Raw genomic sequence first — 21,910 nt, forward strand, 5'->3', positions numbered from 1 at the left:
CTGAACTAAGAGCTACCTACCTTGGAGCAACCCCAGACTACTCCATGTGGCATATCAGGACCTGCATCTCCGCCTAATGCAAGCTCCTCTCTGCCTCTCACAACATACATACAGATAGTGGCTTGGGGGCATGTCATACACCTGCGCAGGTATATGTAACCAATATCTCTGAATTCTATTATAATGTAGTGTTCAAGATTGGTTACTATTACTATTCAGTGTGCCGGGGGAACCAATGTCTTGTTACTTACTCAGTAATAACCCCTCCCTTGCATGCACCTGAATAGTATTACTGAACTAATTTGAGCATCTACCACTACCTGTATGTATGAATCATTATATTTATTATTGTTATTTATATTGATTATCGTTTATATATGTAATTAATTCTTTGTCTTTCATCTTTCATTGCTAAGTAAATTTACAGTTGACCGTTAACACACGTCTTCATTACTGTGTCATATGTATTGTATGGCTTGTGCGAATGTGTTCCTAAACACCCCCCCCCCCCCACTATCCACGCCACCCCGAAACGTGGCGAGCGCACGCGTTACGCGTCCTCCCGACCTTTTCATACCCCCACTATCCACGTCGGTGTGGAGTTGATTTTATATAGTGTTTCGCCGTCACGCTTCGGGGTTGGCATGGATAGTGGGGGCTCGCTGCGCTCGCAACGCTTTGGGGTGGCGTGGATAGTGAGAGCTGGCTAAAAATTGTAGTACAGTTAATGTCATCGCACCGCATTCGATTTTGCATGAGGTACAATGGCAAGTGATGCGACTCGATAAGCTTGCAGCAAAAGAGCGGTGAATAAATTAGACGGTGAGGATGGCTTGTTTTCGGCAATCCCTGCCATACAAACCACCACACTGGCTGCATTGAATATACCTGTCTGAGTGCACGGTGAAGCTTGACCCCATTTAGGATAACCTTTCTGGGACAGAACACAGAATGTCTAGTTGCCACTCTCTCAGATACTGGTACCTGGCCCACAGTCTCCATATATTATAGTTATATAGATCGAACATATTACATTTATCACAATATTTTGTTTACGGCAGAAACTGAAAAAGAGTTGCTATTATATACTGTACTCCTCATACTATATGTTGGACCCGGTAACTAGATAGGAGGAGGGTTGGTATTTGTAAATAGCTGTCTCTCATTACACAGGATTACACAGTAGTGAAGAAGACATCCAGTGAGCATGAGACACCCATCAGCCATTCCCAAATGTCAGGAGGACTGAGCAGGACCCAGAACCTCATCCCGGTGCCTCCACCTCACTCACTGATATATGGGAGAGACCATAGGCAAAAGATCCTGGAACTCACCAACAAGATCATCCAACTGCTGACTGGAGAGGTGACTTTTGGGAATGGGACATTATACAGTAACAGCGGGGGATGTGACCGGAGAGGTGAATGCTGGGAATGGGACATTATACAGTAACACCGGGGGATGTGACTGGAGAGGCAACTGCTGGGAATGGGACATTATACAGTAACACCGAGGGATGTGACCGGAGAGGTGACTGCTAGGAATGGGACATTATACAGTAACACCGGGGGGTGTGACCGGAGAGGTGACTGCTGGGAATGGGACATTATACAGTAACACAGAGGGATGTGACCGGAGAGGTGACTGCTGGGAATGGGACATTATACAGTAACACCGGGGGTGTGACCGGAGAGGTGACTGCTGGAAATGGGGACATTATACAGTAACACTGGGGGATGTGACCGGAGAGGTGACTGCTGGATATGGGACATTATACAGTAACACTGAGGGATGTGACCGGAGAGGTGACTGCTGGGAATGGGGCAATGTACAGTAACACCGGGGGATGTGACCGGAGAGGTGACTGCTGGGAATGGGACGTTATACAGTAACACTGGGGGATGTGACCGGAGAGGTGACTGCTGGAAATGGGGCATTATACAGTAACACCGGGGGATGTGACCGGAGAGGTGACTGCTGGGAATGGGACATTATACAGAAACATTGACATTGAGGGGATGTGACCGGAGAGGTGACTGCTGGGAATGGGGTATTATACAGTAACACCGGGGGATGTGACCGGAGATGTGACTGCTGGGAATGGGATATTATACAGTAACACCGGGGGATGTGACCGGAGAGGTGACTGCTGGGAATGGGGCATTATACAGTAACACCGGGAGATGTGACCGGAGATGTGACTGCTGGGAATGGGGACATTATACAGTAACACCGGGGGATGTAAACGGAGAGGTGACTGCTGGGAATGGGACATTATACAGTAACACCGGGGGATGTGACCGGAGAGGTGACTGCTGGGAATGGGGCATTATACAGTAACACCGGGAGATGTGACCGGAGATGTGACTGCTGGGAATGGGGACATTATACAGTAACACCGGGGGATGTGACCGGAGAGGTGACTGTTGGGAATGGAGACCTTATACTGTAACACCGTGGAATGTGACGGGAGAGGTGACTGCTGGGAATGGGACATTATACAGTAACACCGGGGATGTGACCGGAGAGGTGACTGCTGGGAATGGGACACATTATACAGTAACTCCGGGGGATGTGACCGGAGAGGTGACTTCTGGGAATGGGATATTATACATTAACACCGGGGGATGTGACCGGAGAGGTGACTGCTGGGAATGGGGCATTATACAGTAACACCGGGGGATGTGACCGGAGAGGTGACTGCTGGGAATGGGACATTATACAGTAACACCGGAGAATGTGACCGGAGAGGTGACTGCTGGGAATGGGACATTATACAGTAACACCAGGGGAGGTGACTGCTGGGAATGGGGCATTATACAGTAACACCGGGGGAGGTGACTGCTGGGAATGGGGCATTATACAGTAACACCTGGGGATGTGACTGCTGGGAATGGGGCATTATACAGTAACACCGGGGGATGTGTCTGGGTGATGACTGTATCCATGTGTGTGTCAGGTTCCTGTGAGGTGTCAGGATGTCACGGTCTATCTCTCCATGGAGGAGTGGGAGTATATCAAGGGGCACAAGGATCTGTACAAGGACGTGATAATGGAGGATTGCTTGCCCCTCACATCTCTCGGTAAGAGGAGACATTATGTATTGTAAAGGAAAGAAGAGATTTAAAAGCCGAAACATACACATAATTTGGTAATTATCCTAATCAGTGTCCTCGGTCACTGCGTGTCTCCTACAGATGGGCCTAGTAACAAACGTACCCCAGAGAGATGTCCCCGTCCTTTGTATTCCCAGCAATGTACAGAGGAGACTCACAGGACCCCACAGGAGGATCAGGTAGGTGGGATAGAGGGTCTCTCCATATTCCAAAGTGACTGTCACTGTATGATGTATATGGAAGCTGTGTTTGTCTAATTAACTGGAATTATTCTACAAAAACGGAATTCGATTAAAAAAGGCATTTCTAAACTTATATTATTGTTTTGTGGGTTACTTAGAGGGAAGATATGGCTGATGATAAAGCAGAAAGTATAGACGGAGAAGAAAGTCTATCTGTGAGTGATGATCAGTGTGAGGAGGAGGAAATCCCTACAGATACCAACACAGGTGAGGAATAATCACTTATTACAGAGTCACATATTCTCCTTGTTCTGTCACTACAGCAGCCTCTTATCCTGCACCCTCCTCTGTCACTACAGCAGCCTCTTATCCTGCACCCTCCTCTGTCACTACAGCAGCCTCTTATCCTGCACCCTCCTCTGTCACTACAGCAGCCTCTTATCCTGCACCCTCCTCTGTCACTACAGCGGCCTCTTATCCTGCACCCTCCTCTGTCACTACAGCAGCCTATTATACCGCACCCTCCTCTGTCACTACAGCGGCCTCTTATCCTGCACCCTCCTCTGTCAGTACAGCAGCCTCTTATCCCGCACCCTCCTCTGTCAGTACAGCAGCCTCTTATCCTGCACCCTCCTCTGTCACTACAGCGGCCTCTTATCCTGCACCCTCCTCTGTCACTACAGCAGCCTCTTATCCCGCACCCTCCTCTGTAACTACAGCAGCCTCTTATCCCGCACCCTCCTCTGTCACTACAGCAGCCTCTTATCCAGCACCCTCCTCTGTCACTACAGCAGCCTCTTATCCCGCACCTTCCTCTGTCACTACAGCAGCCTCTTATCCAGCACCCTACTCTGTCACTACAGCAGCCTCTTATCCAGCTCCCTCCTCTGTCACTACAGCAGCCTCTTATCCAGCACCCTCCTCTGTCACTACAGCGGCCTCTTATCCTGCACCCTCCTCTGTCAGTACAGACTACTGAGGGCAATGTATCTGCCCAGAGGGGGAGTCAGGAGCCATCAGCCCCTATTATACTCCTGCTCTCCCCCTCACATCATGTCACTGTGTGTTACCAGCCCAGGGATCTGACCAGTCTCCTCCCCACACTCTCTGGTGTATCTCATACACCAGGAGCCATCAGCCCCTATTATACTCCTGCTCTCCCCCTCACATCATGTCACTGTGTGTTACCAGCCCAGAGATCTGACCAGTCTCCTCCCCGCACTCTCTGGTGTATCTCATACATCAGGAGCCATCAGCCCCTATTATACTCCTGCTCTCCCCTCACATCATGTCACTGTGTGTTACCAGCCCAGAGATCTGACCAGTCTCCTCCCCGCACTCTCTGGTGTATCTCATACATCAGGAGCCATCAGCCCCTATTATACTCCTGCTCTCCCCTCACATCATGTCACTGTGTGTTACCAGCCCAGTGATCTGACCAGTCTCCTCCCCACACTCTCTGGTGTATCTCATACATCAGGAGCCATCAGCCCCTATTATACTCCTGCTCTCCCCTCACATCATGTCACTGTGAGTTACCAGCCCAGAGATCTGACCAGTCTCCTCCCCGCACTCTCTGGTGTATCTCATACATCAGGAGCCATCAGCCCCTATTATACTCCTGCTCTCCCCTCACATCATGTCGCTGTGTGTTACCAGCCCAGAGATATGACCAGTCTCCTCCCCGCACTCTCTGGTGTATCTCATACATCAGGAGCCATCAGCCCCTATTATACTCCTGCTCTCCCCTCACATCATGTCGCTGTGTGTTACCAGCCCAGAGATCTGACCAGTCTCCTCCCCACACTCTCTGGTGTATCTCATACATCAGGAGACATCAGCCCCTATTATACTCCTGCTCTCCCCTCACATCATGTCACTGTGTGTTACCAGCCCAGAGATCTGACCAGTCTCCTCCCCACACTCTCTGGTGTATCTCATACACCAGGAGCCATCAGCCCCTATTATACTCCTGCTCTCCCCCTCACATCATGTCACTGTGTGTTACCAGCCCAGAGATCTGACCAGTCTCCTCCCCACACTCTGGTGTATCTCATACATCAGGAGCCATCAGCCCCTATTATACTCCTGCTCTCCCCCTCACATCATGTCACTGTGTGTTACCTGCCCAGAGATCTTTTTTTTTTGTCCAGAATGTCGACATTGCACCACGTTCCCTTGCATGGCTCGCTACGCTTGTCACACTATTTTATTCTCCCACCCCGCCCTAGTAGATAATAATAGTAGGTAATACTACCTGTCGGCACATGACGGCTCTAGAAAGAAAAGTGAAAAACCCCATGTCGACTGAATGACCCTGTCGACCTAACCACATGTCGACCTTGTGAGATGTTGATCCTTGTCGACCATCAGTGGTCAACCCAATGCACAAAGACCTTCCTCTTGTCGACCCAATGACCGTATACCGGTGGGAAGGTGATCAGCTCAGTCATAGACATGTTAAGTGTAACTAAGTGCTGAGACATCTATGTACATCTGACCCTCAGCTGAAGCAGTTCTGTCTGTTTTCATATAGTACATCTGTTCTGTTTAGATGGGCGCACAAGCAGGAATACCTCGGAGGGAGATCTCATTGTGTCTTCAGACGATAAACTAGAAGATAAGGACATCATACAAGATCCTCAAGGAGAAAATCCCAATATCTTAATTCCACATCCAGAACTTCCCAGTGCAGATATTTCATCTGGTCCTTTTAATAATGAGGAACGTTCTCCTGATAATTCAGATATTGCTACACACAGTACAGCTCAGAAAGGTGATACAGTATTATCCTGTGAATTTGGTAAGAGTTCTATAGATCAGTCAGTTTTTGTTAGGCCCCAGATATCTCACACAGATGAGAAACCATTTCCATGCTCTAAGTGTGAGAAATGTTTTACAAATAAAGGCAATCTTGTTACACATGAGAAAAGTCACACGGATGAGAAACCATTTCCATGCTCTAAGTGTGGGAAATGTTTTACACATAAATGCAATCTTGTTACACATGAGAAAAGTCACACAGGTGAGAGGCCATTTCCATGTTCTGAGTGTGGGAAATGTTTTACATGTAAATCTCATCTTCTTACACATCTGAGAAGTCATACAGGTGATAATACTTATTCCTGCACTGAGTGTGGGAAGTGTTTTATACAGAATTCCCATCTTGTTGTACACCTGAGAAAACACACAGGTGTGAAACCATTTGAATGCTCTGAATGTGGGAAATGTTTTATACAAAAATCCCATCTTGTTGAACATGAGAGAAGTCACACCGGTGATAAACCATTTCCATGCTCCGAGTGTGGAAAATGTTTTGCACACCATTCGAGTTTTATTATTCATCAGAGATTGCACACCGGTGTGAAACCATTTACATGCTCTGAGTGTGGGAAATGTTTTACAGATAAATCAAATCTTCTTACTCATCTCAGAAGTCATACAGGTGAGAAACCATTTGCATGTTTGGATTGTGGGAAGTGTTTTAGAGAAAAACCACGTCTTCTTGATCATCAGAGAAGTCACACGGGTGAAAAACCATTTGCATGCTCTGAGTGTGGGAAATGTTTTGCAGAGCAAGTGAGTCTACTTAAACATCAGAAAAGTCACACAGGAGAGAAACCATTTCCATGCTCTGAATGTGGGAAATGTTTTAGAAAAAAATCACAGCTGGTTATACATGAGAGAAGTCACACAGGTGAGAAACCATTTCCATGTTCTGACTGTGGGAAATGTTTTAGAGAAAAATCACAGCTGGTTATACATGAGAGAAGTCACACAGGTGAGAAACCTTTTCCATGCTCCGAGTGTGGGAAATGTTTTACACACAAATCAGCTCTCATTTTTCATCAGAGTCTGCACACCGGTGTGAAACCATTTTCATGTTCTGACTGTGGGAAATGTTTTAGAGAAAAATCACAGCTGGTTATACATGAGAGAAGTCACACAGGTGAGAAACCATTTTCATGTTCTGACTGTGGGAAATGTTTTAGAAGAAAATCACAGCTCGTTATACATGAGAGAAGTCACACAGGTGAGAAACCCTTTCCATGTCCTGAGTGTGGTAAACGTTTCGCAAACAAATCGACTCTTCGTAGACACCAGAAAACTCACAAAGGAAAAAGACAGTGTCAGTGAGCTGAACTGCATGAAATGGTGTTATGTCGATACTAAATATTGGGGACAATTCAGACAAGCTCGGTGCGGGCCGAATTCGCTACCCTGTCCGGTGTTTGGGGTTTGCACATGCGCAAATTTGTGCATGTGCAAACCCCCACAGCGAATGTCTCCGGACAGTGTTACACTCCCCGAGGTGATTGGTCTGGGATGGGCTGGCACGGTGCGGGCAGAGGACCACACAGCGATTTATGGGTGCGCCCATACAAAAGCTGGGCATACCCCTGCGAGCACAGGCACGTTGAGGGCCGCACCCACCCCGAATTCGCCCAGCTCCAGGCAGAATAACAGTAAGTCTAGGCTCACTTTTATTTGCAAAGGGAGAAAAAAAATAATTCGATGTTGACTGACCATCGAATTATTTCTCTTCCGCGCGGCCACATGTGAGGGGATTCGGGCGGCGTTTAATTGCTTGCTAGGCCGTGAATATATGCAGCCTAGCGAACAGGTCTGAATGAGGCCCAGTGTAACAGCTGTGTATATGATTAATGTAACTACCAAGCAGACATGGATTTAGTTACAGATAGTGTACACCAAGGTATATTACCATCACTGAGTATTGAGGGTGGTTAAATACCCCGGTGCTATATTCCCTTATATTACACGTAGAACCCACATGGTTGTGAATTTATGTTTATTGTGGTTTGAGGTCCTGGGGTAAAACTGCAAATGCCATGTAATGGACTAGAGATATAGGGACGCATGTATGTATGTATGTATGTATGTATGTATGTGAGTGATGTCATATAGGGGTTTATGTATGTGATGTCATATAGGTGTTTATGTATGTGATGTCATATAGGTGTGCATGTATGTATGTGATGTCATATAGGTGTGCACATATAGCTGAGCTCAAATACATTGCATTCTTTTTGGCACTTGTGTATTATGTGGGCGCCCGTTTTTTTCATCGGGTCGGAAAAATCGCGTGCATCGCATCGCATGCAACCAAATGCGATGGACGCGATTTTTCCATAGGAATCAATGTTAAATGTTCCCAAATGGTCCCTGAGACCATTGGGGTCAATGTGAAATGCCCCCCAGGCCCCTCCATTGTTTGTATGCCCCCTCATTGTTAACGCCACCATCAACGCCAACCCGAAGCGTGGCGAGTGTCGGCGGTACGCTTCCTCCGACCTTTTCATACCCCCATGATTTTATATAGTATGGTGATTGATGATTGATTTTATTTAGTGTGGTGAGTGCAGCGCATTACTTCACAGGTATTACACGTCCGCTCACCACGCTTCAGGCTCGGTGGCTCTCTGCGCTCGCCACACTATATAAAATAAACTCCACGCCGTCATGGATAGTGGGGGTATGAAATGGTCGGAGGACACGTAATGCCGCCGCTCGCTGCGCTCGCCACGCTTCGGGTTGGCGTTAATGGTGGGGTGGCGTTAACAATGAGGGAGCATACAAACAATGGGGGGGCCTGGGGGGCATTTCACATTGACCCTAATGGTCTCAGGAACCATTTCACATTGATTCCTATGGAAAATCGCATCTGATTGTATGCCTTAACTTAAGGCATACAATCACAAAATCGGGTGCCCAGATATTACACAAGTACCTTCTTTTTCTTACTGTGCTTGCGTTACTCATAGGTGTAGTCATAACGACTGAGTGTACGCGATATAAGGGGGCGTAGGCCGGGACCATGCTCCGTCTATGGAGAACATTTAGTATTTGGGCATTGGATACGGCTTACGTCGTAACCCTTATGGGCCTGTTATTGTCGGGTACATGGACACAGTAAGGTTTTTATTAACTAAGATGACTGTTCTATTGAAAATGACATGTTGCTATGGGTAACCAATCAGAGAATACTTGTTATTTATTTTGCACCTTCTAGAAGATTATAGATATTGATTAAAGCTGAATTAATAACATGCGGCCTGTAATAAATGTGTTCTTGGTGTCTCCTGACTCATGTTTTAAGACTATTTATAAGACTTTAATAAGCCGGGTGTTTCTAGATAGGACAAAGTGAAGTTTCATTTAAATATTAACAATTATCGGTTGCTGGGTAATCGTAGCTGAAGCAAGCGCACGTTACTGCCTTCAGGTGAGGGGAGGAGTTGGGCGGAGTTACCGGTGCTGATAGGGTTTCTGGGTGCAGGGATTCATAGTGCCCATCACTTTAAGCCCCACCCCCAGCATGGAGGGAAAGCTGCAAATGACGGACTCAGCGCTGACCGCACACTTCACAGTTATTACTCCTCACCTAGGCTCCTCCTCTCTGTGCTTCCTGTCTCAGCGCCTCTGTCCTGCTGTTTTTTCTTCACACATGGGGCCTAATTCAGACCTGCAATGTTTGCAGATGGGCAAAACCATGCTGCACTGCAGATGAGGCAGATGTAACATGTGCAGAGAGAGTTAGATTTGGGTGGAGTGTGTTCAAACTGAAATCTAAAATGCAGTGTAAGGACAAAGCAGCTAGTATTTACCCTGCACAGAAACAAAATAAATCACCCAAATGTAACTCTCTGCATGTTACATCTACCCCACCTGCGGCGCAGCATGGTTTTGTCCATTTGCAAACACTGCAGCCTTGAAAACAGGTCTGTCAGGCAATATATTCTCCAGGTCTCCCCTCAGATCTCAGTCGGTCTCTATATCCCGCTCCCCCCTCCCACCAGCAGTGTGTATGTATGTATAGAATAGAATCAACTTTATTGGCCATGTATGCTTGCGCACACTAGGAATTCTTTGTGGATTACAGTGCAGCATCAAGCAGGGATGAAAGGGGGGGGGGGGACATTACATATATTACATAAAGACATTACAAGCATTTTATTTCTAGCTACGACTATGGTGGTCAGGTCGCCAAGTAGGGACATGTTGTTTGGCTGTTGATATTGGGATTGCATTCGCTTTGATGGGATTGTTCAGGCGATGGACGGCTAACGGAAAGAGGCTTCTTGCGGATCTGGACATTTAGTTTATAGGACCTTATACACGCTCTGGGGGAAATTTACTAAGATGTGTATTTTACTTCAGGATCTGATTGGTTTCCCATAGCAACAGCACAAGTGAAGTAGAATACTTATCAGCAAATGTCCCCCTCAGTGTCTATAGTCCCATTAAAATGCGTGTACTTCAGCAGAGTCCTCTTTTCCTGGCACCAGGTCTTTAGTCAATATGAGACCGCAGCTTCCAACTGAGAAGGGAATCCCGGGATCTTTTTAATAAAATGATTATTTGTCACATAAAAGAATTAAAATACTTAAATATGTCTCGTACCCCACTGTTAATCAGTGTGGGCTTGAGTACCACATGATTTTAAAATGCAAAAGATCACCAGCAAACTGCTAGCGTGCGTCTACAGCGACACACCTAACATCGCAAAAGCCTTGATGTATTCCCACCCACTGTGTGATGGAACGCTGGCAGATAATTCGTGAACAGAACCCGAACAATGAATTCTTGAGAGGAACCGTACGCTTGTCACGATAGGACAATGGTCCCCACCAAAGCCACAAAGTATAACGGTACTAGTAGCATAATAAGCCTTCCTTTCCGCCAGTGATTTTATTTTTTTCCACAATTGGACCAATTAGTGTATGCCATGTAACATGTGACCTGGTATCATGTGATCAATTATCACTTCCTTATCTAGTATATAAGTCCCACCAGTGACAGCATGCTCCTATCCTTTGATAAAGCCGTTTGAAATGGTGAAACGCGTCAGTGCATCTTCCACTTTCTGCCAAGTACCTGGGTATATTGAATCTTTTCAACCTCAAGCCTTGGACCCTTCCGAACCAGCCCTAATGCCACATTATACATCTCCACCAGCACAAGAGCTTTTCATTGGAGCCTAACGCCGCCAGCTATCCTCCATCAGTGGACTGGATCCCTTTTATAGGACCAAGTCGACTGCACCTGCCAAGGAGGTAAACATCAGAGCTGGACTGTGCTACATTTAAGGTGGATGGTAAATATGTACTAACTTTATCCTATCAATCAAAAAGTTTACCAAGGGCAAAATAGGAACGGACAGGAACCAAGCACTGACCAGGAATCGTACTGAAAGTTTTTTTAGCAGTCTAGTGCACTAGCATTCTTTTTATAATTTCCCTCTAAATACATATATTATTGGAGCATTTATTTTATTGTATTTTATTATTATTATTGTCCATTTCTCTTAATTGGCCATTTACTTATTTATGAAATGTTTTGTTTACATTTGTAAAATTAGTCCAATTGGTCTATAGTGTCCAAAAATTTTCCATTTGTTGTGTGTTTTTCTGTTATTTGGGGTTTGACCACCCCCTATCGCAGCTGATAGTGAAGAAAATCATGTCAAGCGCCTACGGGGTAGGATCTTTTCTTCTATATACACACATCCAACGCCGTGAGGGATTAGCATTACAGCGTAGTGAGGGGCTTACAGACAGGGGACTCCATAAGTGACGGAGAAATCCTTGGTCCTACACAGCATTAATATGTTACAGTGACCTGGGTACAAACACATGACCACGACGTCTGATTACCCCAATAGTGAATGATTAGGGATGAAAATATAACAATAAATACAATAATAAAAACAATCTGGTTTGCTAAAACAATTTCCTGGAGCCGCACACATTTATTATGTAATGCACCACAAAAATTAACCTGCTCAGTGCACGGACTCTGATCCACTTGGAAAAGCACATTCACTCTCTAATGGACAAAACCATGGAGGTTATTCAGGTTGGTGCGTAAATTTCCGAATTCTTTCGGAGTGGTCCGCACGCCACGCTGTGCGAACATCGTACGAAGAAATGCCCACCGGACCTCCGCATACGGACGGACTCCCACTAGAAGAACAGGGCGTCTTTACTGACGGCATCCAAACCTTGCGTGTGCGGTGGACACACACATATTCTGCACGGTCTTACAGCGTTTGCACGGTCATACCGCGTCAGAACGGACGGGAACTTGCCCGTACGCACCGATGCGGTGTATTTTCGCAAAACTCACCACTATTATCTGAACTCCGAAATCGGTCACATGACCCACTTATGCAATTAGGCTACCTCATTAAAAAGTGTTTGTTTGGAATTGAAATCAATTAAATCCTAATAGATACTTAAACACATTACTACCACATTCATTACAGACATTAACCCTTACATCATGTGAAGTGCTATATATTCATTGTCACCCCTTTATCTAGGTTTTATGTATGCATATTAGGTGCATGTTCAGGTGCGCCCATACTGATTGGGCATTCCGAATGCCTAGCGCATGACCGAGTGGTGTCCGCAAAGCAATACTTGCTTATGAAGACCGCATATTTCCTGCCTTTTTGTTCGTGTGCATTCGGTGTGCTGTCCGAATGCATGCCTACCAGAATTAGTGCACTCCCTCGTGTACGCCCTGTTTAGCCCACTTTGAAACTACGCCCCTGTGTAGTTCCGAATGACGCCCATATTACGCCCATATTTCCCGAGTGAATGCGGTGCACATTTCTGTACGGTATTAGTGAGAACGAGTACGGAGACCTTGCGTGGCACATGCGCATAGCGTTGCCCACGCATGCGCAGACGGCTAAAAAACGCCATCCGAAAGAATTCGGAAAATTACGCATCGACCAGAATAAGGCCCCATGTGCACTGCAGGTGGGGCTGATGTAACATGTGCAGAGAGAGTTAGATTTGTGTGTGTGTGTGGGGGGGGGGGGTGTACTTCAAACTGATATCTATATTGCAGTGTAAAAATAAAGCAGCCAGTATTTACCCTGCACAGAAACAATAAAACACCCAAATGTAACTCTCTCTGCACATGTTACATCTGCCCCACCTGCAGTGCATATGGTTTTGTACATTAGAGAGTGATTGTGCCTTTCCGAGTGAATAAGAATAACCCCCTATGTCACAAGAAGTCCTGAAGCCATAAACCTAGAGTAACATGGTAACATAGGGCCTTATTCTAGTTCACTCTTTCTGACAAAATCCTTCTTAGATGGACAAAACCATGTGCACTGCAGGGGGGCAGATGTAAAATGTGCAGAGAGAATTAGATTTGGGTGAGTTATTTTGTTTCTGTGCAGGGTAAATACTGACTGCTTTATTTTTACACTGCAATATAGATCTCACTTTGAAGTAAAACCCAACCTAAAGTGCAGAGAGAGAGAGTTAGAGTTATGTGGGGTGTGTTCATACTGTAATCTTAATTGCAGAGCAAAAATAAAGCCGCCAGTATTTACCCTGCACAGAAGCTAAATAACTCACTTAAATCTAACTCTCTCTGCACATGTTACATCTGCCCCATCTGCAGTGGATCAGCATGCTTTTGGCCATTTTGAAAACAAATATGTCCTGCGATCAGGTCTGAATTAGGCCTAATGTGTGCACCCAGTGTGATCTTTAGAGATGGCAACAGATGCGGGTGGGCCGTATCTCTGGTTGCCGGCCAACCAGAGACGCTAGTTCTCCTTGTGGCTTCCGTCTCCGGCGGGGATCGCGTCTCTGGTGCCGGTCGCTCTGGAACCAGAGACACTCAGGCGCTTCCAGACAGTGGTTCTTCCTCCAGGCTGTTGCCAAGGCAAAGGGGGATGCTGGGCCGGCTCACCATTACTCATGTGCACCATTAGGCAGGGGGGCTAGTCAGCCTGGCCACTGACTATTGGTCACTGAATCCATTTTAAGGGATTCAGGCCTGGCCAGCCTCTGCTGGTGATAGTTCGTTCTCCCCTGCAGGTCCTCTTTACTGGCCTGGCCTAGCCATTAGGCGCTTGCGGTCCAGCAGCCAATCAGAAGCAGCATTGGCTGCTGGACTGCGAGCGCTTATTGGCTAGTGGTACAGCAGGAGACATATGAATTGAAAATAGCGGTAGGGAGCTGAAGAGGTGGGTGGGTGAGTGGGCTGCATTCCCCCTTAGCAACAAGCTATTTCAGTCCCCCTGAAGTCCCCCTTGGCATCAAGCTATTTCAGTCCTGCATGGCATCAAGCATGAAGCCCCTGGCAAGCAGTTCCTAGCAATGTAGGTAAGTTGCACTTATGTGTCAAATGTGTAATGGGCATTACGGTTTGTTATATAGTATGTAATGGGCATCGTGTGGCACTATGGCATGTGGCTTTATGTGTAATGGGTATTACAAAGTTCCCTAAAATGTGCAATGGGCATTATGCCCCCTTTTTGCCATGCAAGAGCCCCGCCTACTACAAATGGGGGCAGAGGGCATGAAGCATGCCCTTGCTCCGGGCACCATGGCTCCTATCTACACCACTGATTCTAAGGTATATCGTTCTGATGCTGACCTGAATAATACATAGTGCACATTGTATAGTGTGTACACCTGATACGTAGGGCCAGACCTTCGCTTATTAAGTGGTCCCAGTGAATGTGTAATAAATAACTGACTGTGGCATCATTGCATGATAATGTACCAGAATTACAGCAATGCGCTGTAGAAAAGACATCATTTTATTGTGCAGAATTAAATTACATACATATATATATATATTTCGGAGTATCCGCACTCACAGCCAGCCTTTGTTAGCACAAGGGGTGCTCCACTAAGTAAACATCCACAGATGTTCCAATAATAGCATAGGTGTAGAGCTGTGTAAGATCCACAAGGAGCACTCACCAGTAAGATCACAGAGGTAATTTAATGGTACTGTTCAGGATATAATACATCTTACTTTGTATATGCAGTCGACGTTTCGGCCACTAGAGGGCCTTTGTCAAGACAGGTCAGCAATGCACGTCCGTAAAACACAAGAAAATCCACAATATATATATATAGTTTGTAGTATACCCGGCACTCGTCAATCATGTAGTGGAGTGCTCAGGTGCCTTCTGCCTTCTTTGGATATAGATGATCCCAAAAAGTCAGTAGATAGAAGAGGCACTCGTCAGACTTCTTTAGTATAAATCAAATGATGTGTATCATCTACTGACTTTAAAACGTCCTCAATACATTTGCCTGCTTTGTTTATTCAACCGTCTCCAGAGTGCCAGTTATTCCCTCAGGGGATTTGGATGTGCTATATATATATATATATATATATATATATATATATATATATATATATATATATATATATATATATATATATTCAAAGGGGGTTTGGCCGGCATTCCGCTGAATACACAAGGGCTGGGTGCCTTCCCGGGAGACGACGATGCACTCCAATACAGCAGCTGGCAGGTGGGTGGCACTCCAAAAACAAACGACTCAGAAGCCAATTCAGATTACCGACGTTTCAAATGTATTATCACATTTTTTTGTATGTATTTGCGCTTATCATAACAAGTGCAACACACTGAAATAGTGTTATAGGCGACCTGTAACATTTTCAGTATCTTTTGATACAACCCTACATTAATTTAACATTTACGTGCCACATTTTTATGACTTACTTCGCCCCCACTTGTTTAAATACATTTATACACTAGCATGTATGACAGTAACACTTGTGTATATAGCTTCCTTTTTTAATCATATGCATCATATGATCACCTTCATATACACACATCACTCCAATTCCACTACCCACACCTTTACACGTGTACTTTGTATTTGCATGGAATTTTTTAATATTGAATAATGCATATTGATGTTCCTATAATTTCACTTTGATTGCACTGTTTTTTTCACAGTCTCTCCAGCAGCCTCCCAAGCCACAAGCAGCCCCATATACATCCCGCTGACAGGAGGTGCCGCTTGGAGCCGGCAAAGGCGTGCGTGTCACACCACAGCAACCGCCATACATGCGTTTCACAGACAGGAAGGCTGGGGACGTGTTTCCATCCACCAGGCCCCTTCCGGCATCTGACACCCCGGGCGGTGTGGCGGAAGGAGGGAGCGGGTCTGACTATGTCTTCTGTTCACCTTATTTAAATAGTAAGCTCACTATTTATTATTTCACTTCACTTTGTCTTTTAGCCTTGAAAATGGGGCGTGCCAGCCCCGAAACATTGGCGCAGTCTTTTATGCACTGAATTATAAACGTTTTTTCACAGTCCCCTTGGAGTGCCTGCTTTCATTTTTGCAAGTATATCTATATATCTATATACATATTTCTTTGACAATGAATATTTTCTTTATTTAATAATATTGGAAGAAATGTATATTATTTATTGGTTAATCATATAAACTAATTGTACAAAGCGAATTATTCTTCTTTGCTATGTAATGACTTTTTGTAGATCATGTCCTGCTTAATCAGTGCCGATCTTTAATAAAATATTTAGCATGATAGTGATCTACATGTACATAAACATTAAAATAAAGCACATAAATCATTACATTCAGTGGTGGAGTGAGGCTGATGAAGTCACAGGCAGCCTTTGTGATGTCACAGGTGTGATATAAAAAGGCTGTGCTTGGCACAGAATCCTCAGTTATTGGATGAGAGTGAGCTGTGTGGTAGCTTTATGTTTGTATTGCTATACATATGCGTTTTCTTATTGCTTTAACGCTGTTTTAGAATGTGGAAGTCTAAGGTAAGCTTATTTTTTATCTGAATATTACAAAATAGTTTAGAGTTTTGTTTTTTGTTCCATTTCATAATTCATTTGTTGCAACTCATCATTATCAATAGAGTTTTCTTATTAAACGGGATTTTCTATGAAAATATTATAAATATTCCCTTAAGAATGTGTTTGAGGATTATAATTTTTTCTTCCCATATTCAAATTGTTTAAGTCAATGGGCTAAATTTACTAAGATGGGAGTTCTATTAAAGACAGGATGCTGTCCGTAACTATCAATACATTTTAATCTATTAGCATCCAGAAGTTATTAAATAAATAAAATGTATAAACTAATTGGTTGCTATGGGCAACATCCCATCTTATTTTTCCCTTTGAATCTGTTTAACCCCTTCCCGACATTTGACGTATATATACGTCTTGGCCGGGAAGTACTTCCCGACACATGACGTATATATACGTCATGACTTCAAACTGTCACCCCGTCTCGAGACGAGGTGGCAGAGGGACAATGTCTGCTGTCCCTGACAGCAGACATCCTCCCTCATTGCCCAGGGGGGGCAGCGATGCCTCCCGTCTTGGGCGATCGCTGCTATTGGCTGTTAAAAAGTGAATAGCCAAAAGTAGCGTTGAAATGCATTGAGTGTAAAATTTAGACTCTGCTGCCCCCTAGCGTCCAAAAAAAATAAAGGCGGTTTAAATAATGATTTAAAAATAAAGAATAGATATGGTCTTTGTTAGTTATTAACTATTTTGAGTGATATGATTATTTGTCTCACAAGCAGAAAATGGAACATTTTGCAAATAGCAAAATGTTCCATTTTTTCACGACACTTTGGTATTTTTCCCCCAAAAAAAAAAACTGTATCGACCAAATTTCACCACTAATTTAAAGTACAATGTGTCACGGGAAAACAATCTCAAAATCACTGGGATAAGTAAAAGCAAAAAAAAGTTATACCCACTTAAGTGATACATGTCAGATTTGAAAAAAATGGCTCTGTCAGGAAGGCAAAAACTGGCTGCGTCAGGAAGGGGTTAAGATTTGTAATTTTTCCTCTACTATTCAAATTGTTTCGATTTGATTCTTTGGCTGGTTTGGTATAAATCAGGGGTATACAACATGTGGCCCTCCAGCTGCTGTGGAACTACACATCACAGCCCTGTCACAGGTTTACATGCATTAATAGCAAATTGATTGCAGGATGTGCTGCGATGTGTAGTTCTAGACCAGTTGGAGGACTACATACTGAATACTCCTGGCCTACATAATCAAATCTACGAGGATATTTGAATACAGAAACCCTCTTCATTAAATGGCTGATTCAGAGCCGAAATCCCACGTGTATTTTTTGTTGTTGTAAGTGACATTGGTTTAGTACAAACACATAACTTGAATTATTTTAACATTTATTTTATATTTTTCTAACACCTGTGTTTCATACATATTTACAGAACTTATGGCTGCCTTATTTAAGGCTGACATGGACGGATAGACTCCAAATTCTGTCAGACATTGGTCTGAGTGATCGGGTCATTGATGCCGCCCAGAAAATACTGCGGAAACAATTTAATGTTGAAGGCTTGCAGTCTACAGTGAGAGCAGCGTCTGGCTCCTTCAACCCCATCTCCGGGCCAGCAGTACAGATCCACCCAGATACGGATCACAATCACTTTTACGTGTCCTGTTATCATAATGGACAAATACAAATTGCGGACAGTGATGGATGGCAAATTACCCCCTGTGCTAGCAGACAACTGCGAGAACTCTATGGGAATGTTGTGCCAAGAAAACTGCTTCAAAGCCTGGAAATCCTGGATGTGGAACAACAGAGGCCAAACACAGCGGATTGTGGACTATATTCAATAGCCAACGCTGTGCAGATCCTCTTCACTGGCAGTGTCCCCAGCTGCAGATACAACTATGCATTAATGACGACACATCTAATACAGTGCCTGGAGACTGGAAACTTTACTCCATTTCCTAAAATTAGGAAAAGAAGATGCCATTATAAATCGGGGACTCTTGATGCAGACAGCAGCCTGCACACTGGAAAATCTACAGCAATTCCAGAATCGAGGAAACGGAAACACCTTGAAGAAGGTGGAAGTACCAAACAGTGGAAACGTTCCGGCTATTATTAGCTGCAACTCAATATTAACTCTGAGGTGCAGCCGTACCATCAGCTGTCTGGTATGATTGGACTCTAACGTATATGAGCAGTCATGCATCTCCGATAGGTGTAGTGGCGACTCCATATCACTGTGGCGTCATTAGGGGAACACCAAGAATATCTGGGGATTATGGCTACTGGCGACACCCCAAAAAAAAAACGACACCTGGCAGCCACCTCATGGGTGTGTTGGAAGAGCTGCTAAATAGTTTTAAAATATTGCCAACAAGTGGGCCTATACATGGGGAGATGTTGCTGAGCGATCTGAACAATGTAGATCACTCAGAATTGCTCAGCAAGATTGCTCAGCACACATCGCTGTACAGCGATATGTCAGCAGTGTGTGCTTTGTGATCTGACAGGGCCAATGTTCTCCGGTGAGAACACTGGCCCTGACAGGTGATTAACTAGATTTATCAAGCATGCTGTATATTAATTGCCTGATGATAGCTAGGCGTGGGGCCGCGCATCGCTATTGCCCCTACACACGGAGCAATGTAGGGGCATTTTTGAAGGTAGGGTTGAGGTTGTAGGGTAAGTACACTTGCCGTCAGGATTCCCTCCATCAAGATGCTGGTTTCGGTAATCTGAGTGCCTACATCTTGACTGCAGGTAATCCATATGTATCCCTCTAAAATATTCAACAAGCCTGTATACTTATAGAAGTACTGTAGTACAAATCATTGTAAGAGTGTACCTATGTTTTCTATACATACTGATGATCAATAATCAAAGTAGATTTAAAAAAAACAGTGATTCTTATGGTGTAACACACACATATATATATATGTATATATAGATAGCAGTTGTAAGTTGGCACCCTTGTTTAGACCTTTAGTTATTGGGTCTCTATGGGCCTTCGACAAGATTCAAAACAAAATAAACGTAAAGTCCAAAATTTATAAACAGTTATTAAAAAGTCTCTTATTCCACAAAGCAGCTGTGGATATTCCAGACCATAAAAAGTTCAATAGTGCATTTCAGATATTTCAGGTTAGCAAACTGATGTTGCCAACGCGTTTCGTCCCTAAAGGGACTTCATCAGGGGTTCGCTATAAGCATAAAAAGATATACTTTACAAATACTTAATAACAATTCAAACATTCATTTTCTCACGATAACAGTCAAAAAAACTGATATTAAAATCAATGAACTTCACTTTTAAGCAATTAAAGTTACAATTTGATAGGCCAAGTCATCTTAATACATCAATTGATGGTTGGAAAAAGTTACACGGATACAGAAGAACAGGTGAAAGAAAGAACAGGTGAAAGAAAAAAAACGCTTCCAAAAAGGTAGGTTGAGGACTACTATAGCCTTCAAGGTGACGTACCAAGTAGTGTTGACAAAATTTCCACGACTCTCGTGAACGGGATGTATTCCCAACCAGGTTTTATAGCAAAAATTTTCCTTTATAAATCCTGAGGTGCCTGGTGGAGATAATGTACTATTTTTTAGGATGTTACGGCATATGAGTTTGACTTCATAGTCTAGATATCTTAGAGGGAAAATTATTTCCTTATGGATAAGGTCTCTCTCTACTTTAGGTCCCTAGTCATATTGTTAAGGGTTTACAAAACTTACGTTCTGGTTTTGAAACCTTCTCTGTCAATAATCAGATCTGTATATAGGACTTTTATTTCTTGTTAAAGGTTATAACCGCATACAGTAGAACGGATAGCTGTAAACGAGTAGACAAGTTAGATTTATTAAGAACATATGTTTATAGTGCATCACCCTCCCAGGGCTAAATTTGACTCCATAATAGGGTGTTTACCTCTGGACTTGAGGGGTTTGAGGATTACTCCAAAGAAAAATCCAGTGTTAGGTCGATCTCGATAGTGGGAGTATTTCCAGTGGCGTAACTATGCCTCCGCAGCCCCCGCCGTGGCGGGGAGGCGCAGAGTAACTATGGTCGCCGGGGGGGGGGGCTGCGGTGCTATAGTTGCCCGGCCGCATCTGCGGTCACTGTCCCGTCACTCGCTCCCGGCGCCGGCTCCTGCTGATAATGAAAACTGACACTTAGAAAATGGCTGCCCCCGTATTGCAGACAGTTTTGGCAGCCATTTTCTAAGAGTCACTTTTCATTATCAGCAGGAGCCGGCGCCGGGAGCGAGTGATGGGACAGTGACCGCGGCGCAGATGCGGCCGGGTAGCAGCGCAGCGGAGACTGGAGCAGCGCAGCGGAGACTGAGGGAGACTGGATGGGACAGTGACCGCAGATGCGGCTCTGTCAGGTATGGGTATGGGAGGGAGAGAGAGAGGGGGAGGGAGGCGCCGAAAAAGTTTGGCGGGGGGGGGGGCGCAAAATATATAGTTACGCCACTGGGTATTTCTGTTAAATGTCACCAGTCTGTATAAGTAAATACCAGATTAGAGCTAAACTCCTAACACCATATTATCCTATCCACTACCATGATTGCATACCTACCCGTGTATGCTTAAGGGCAGAAAATAGCCATTACAGAGTCATGCAGATTGTGGTTCTCCCTGTCTGTTTAGACAATCTCATTTTGAGGCCAACCTAAACATCATAAACAAAATATTCATAAATGGATAATAGTATCTGGTTCCATACAAGGATATCCTAATTTCGACAAACGCAAATAATTTATTTGTAAGGTTCGGGGATTGCGATAGGTAGTTTTTGGAATTATTAATCCACCCGATATTAAGTTAGTCTCAATTATGGGGTTACTATTCCTGATTGGAGTTTGTCAACATCGCTAAAATGACCAGCCGGGGGAATGTCTCCCATGAATGCTACTGAATGTAACCCCCTTATACAGTACTTGCCTCTTACACATTATGCCACATGAAGTGAGC

General features: G+C 44.5%; 1 protein-coding gene across 1 annotated transcript in view; it reads left to right on the forward strand.

Moving 5' to 3' along the window:
* The window catches only part of LOC146009536 (uncharacterized), a 783,885-nt gene that overhangs the window by 612,625 nt on the left and 149,350 nt on the right, over nt 1-21,910 (forward strand). The window contains 1 exon segment of the mRNA XM_083149979.1: nt 5,853-6,101. Within this exon segment, the coding sequence (XP_083006105.1) occupies nt 5,853-6,101 (249 nt within the window).

The sequence above is a fragment of the Crinia signifera genome, chromosome 6 (genome assembly GCF_055691185.1).
Source record: "Crinia signifera chromosome 6, ASM5569118v1, whole genome shotgun sequence".
Classification (NCBI taxonomy): Eukaryota; Metazoa; Chordata; class Amphibia; order Anura; family Myobatrachidae; genus Crinia; species Crinia signifera.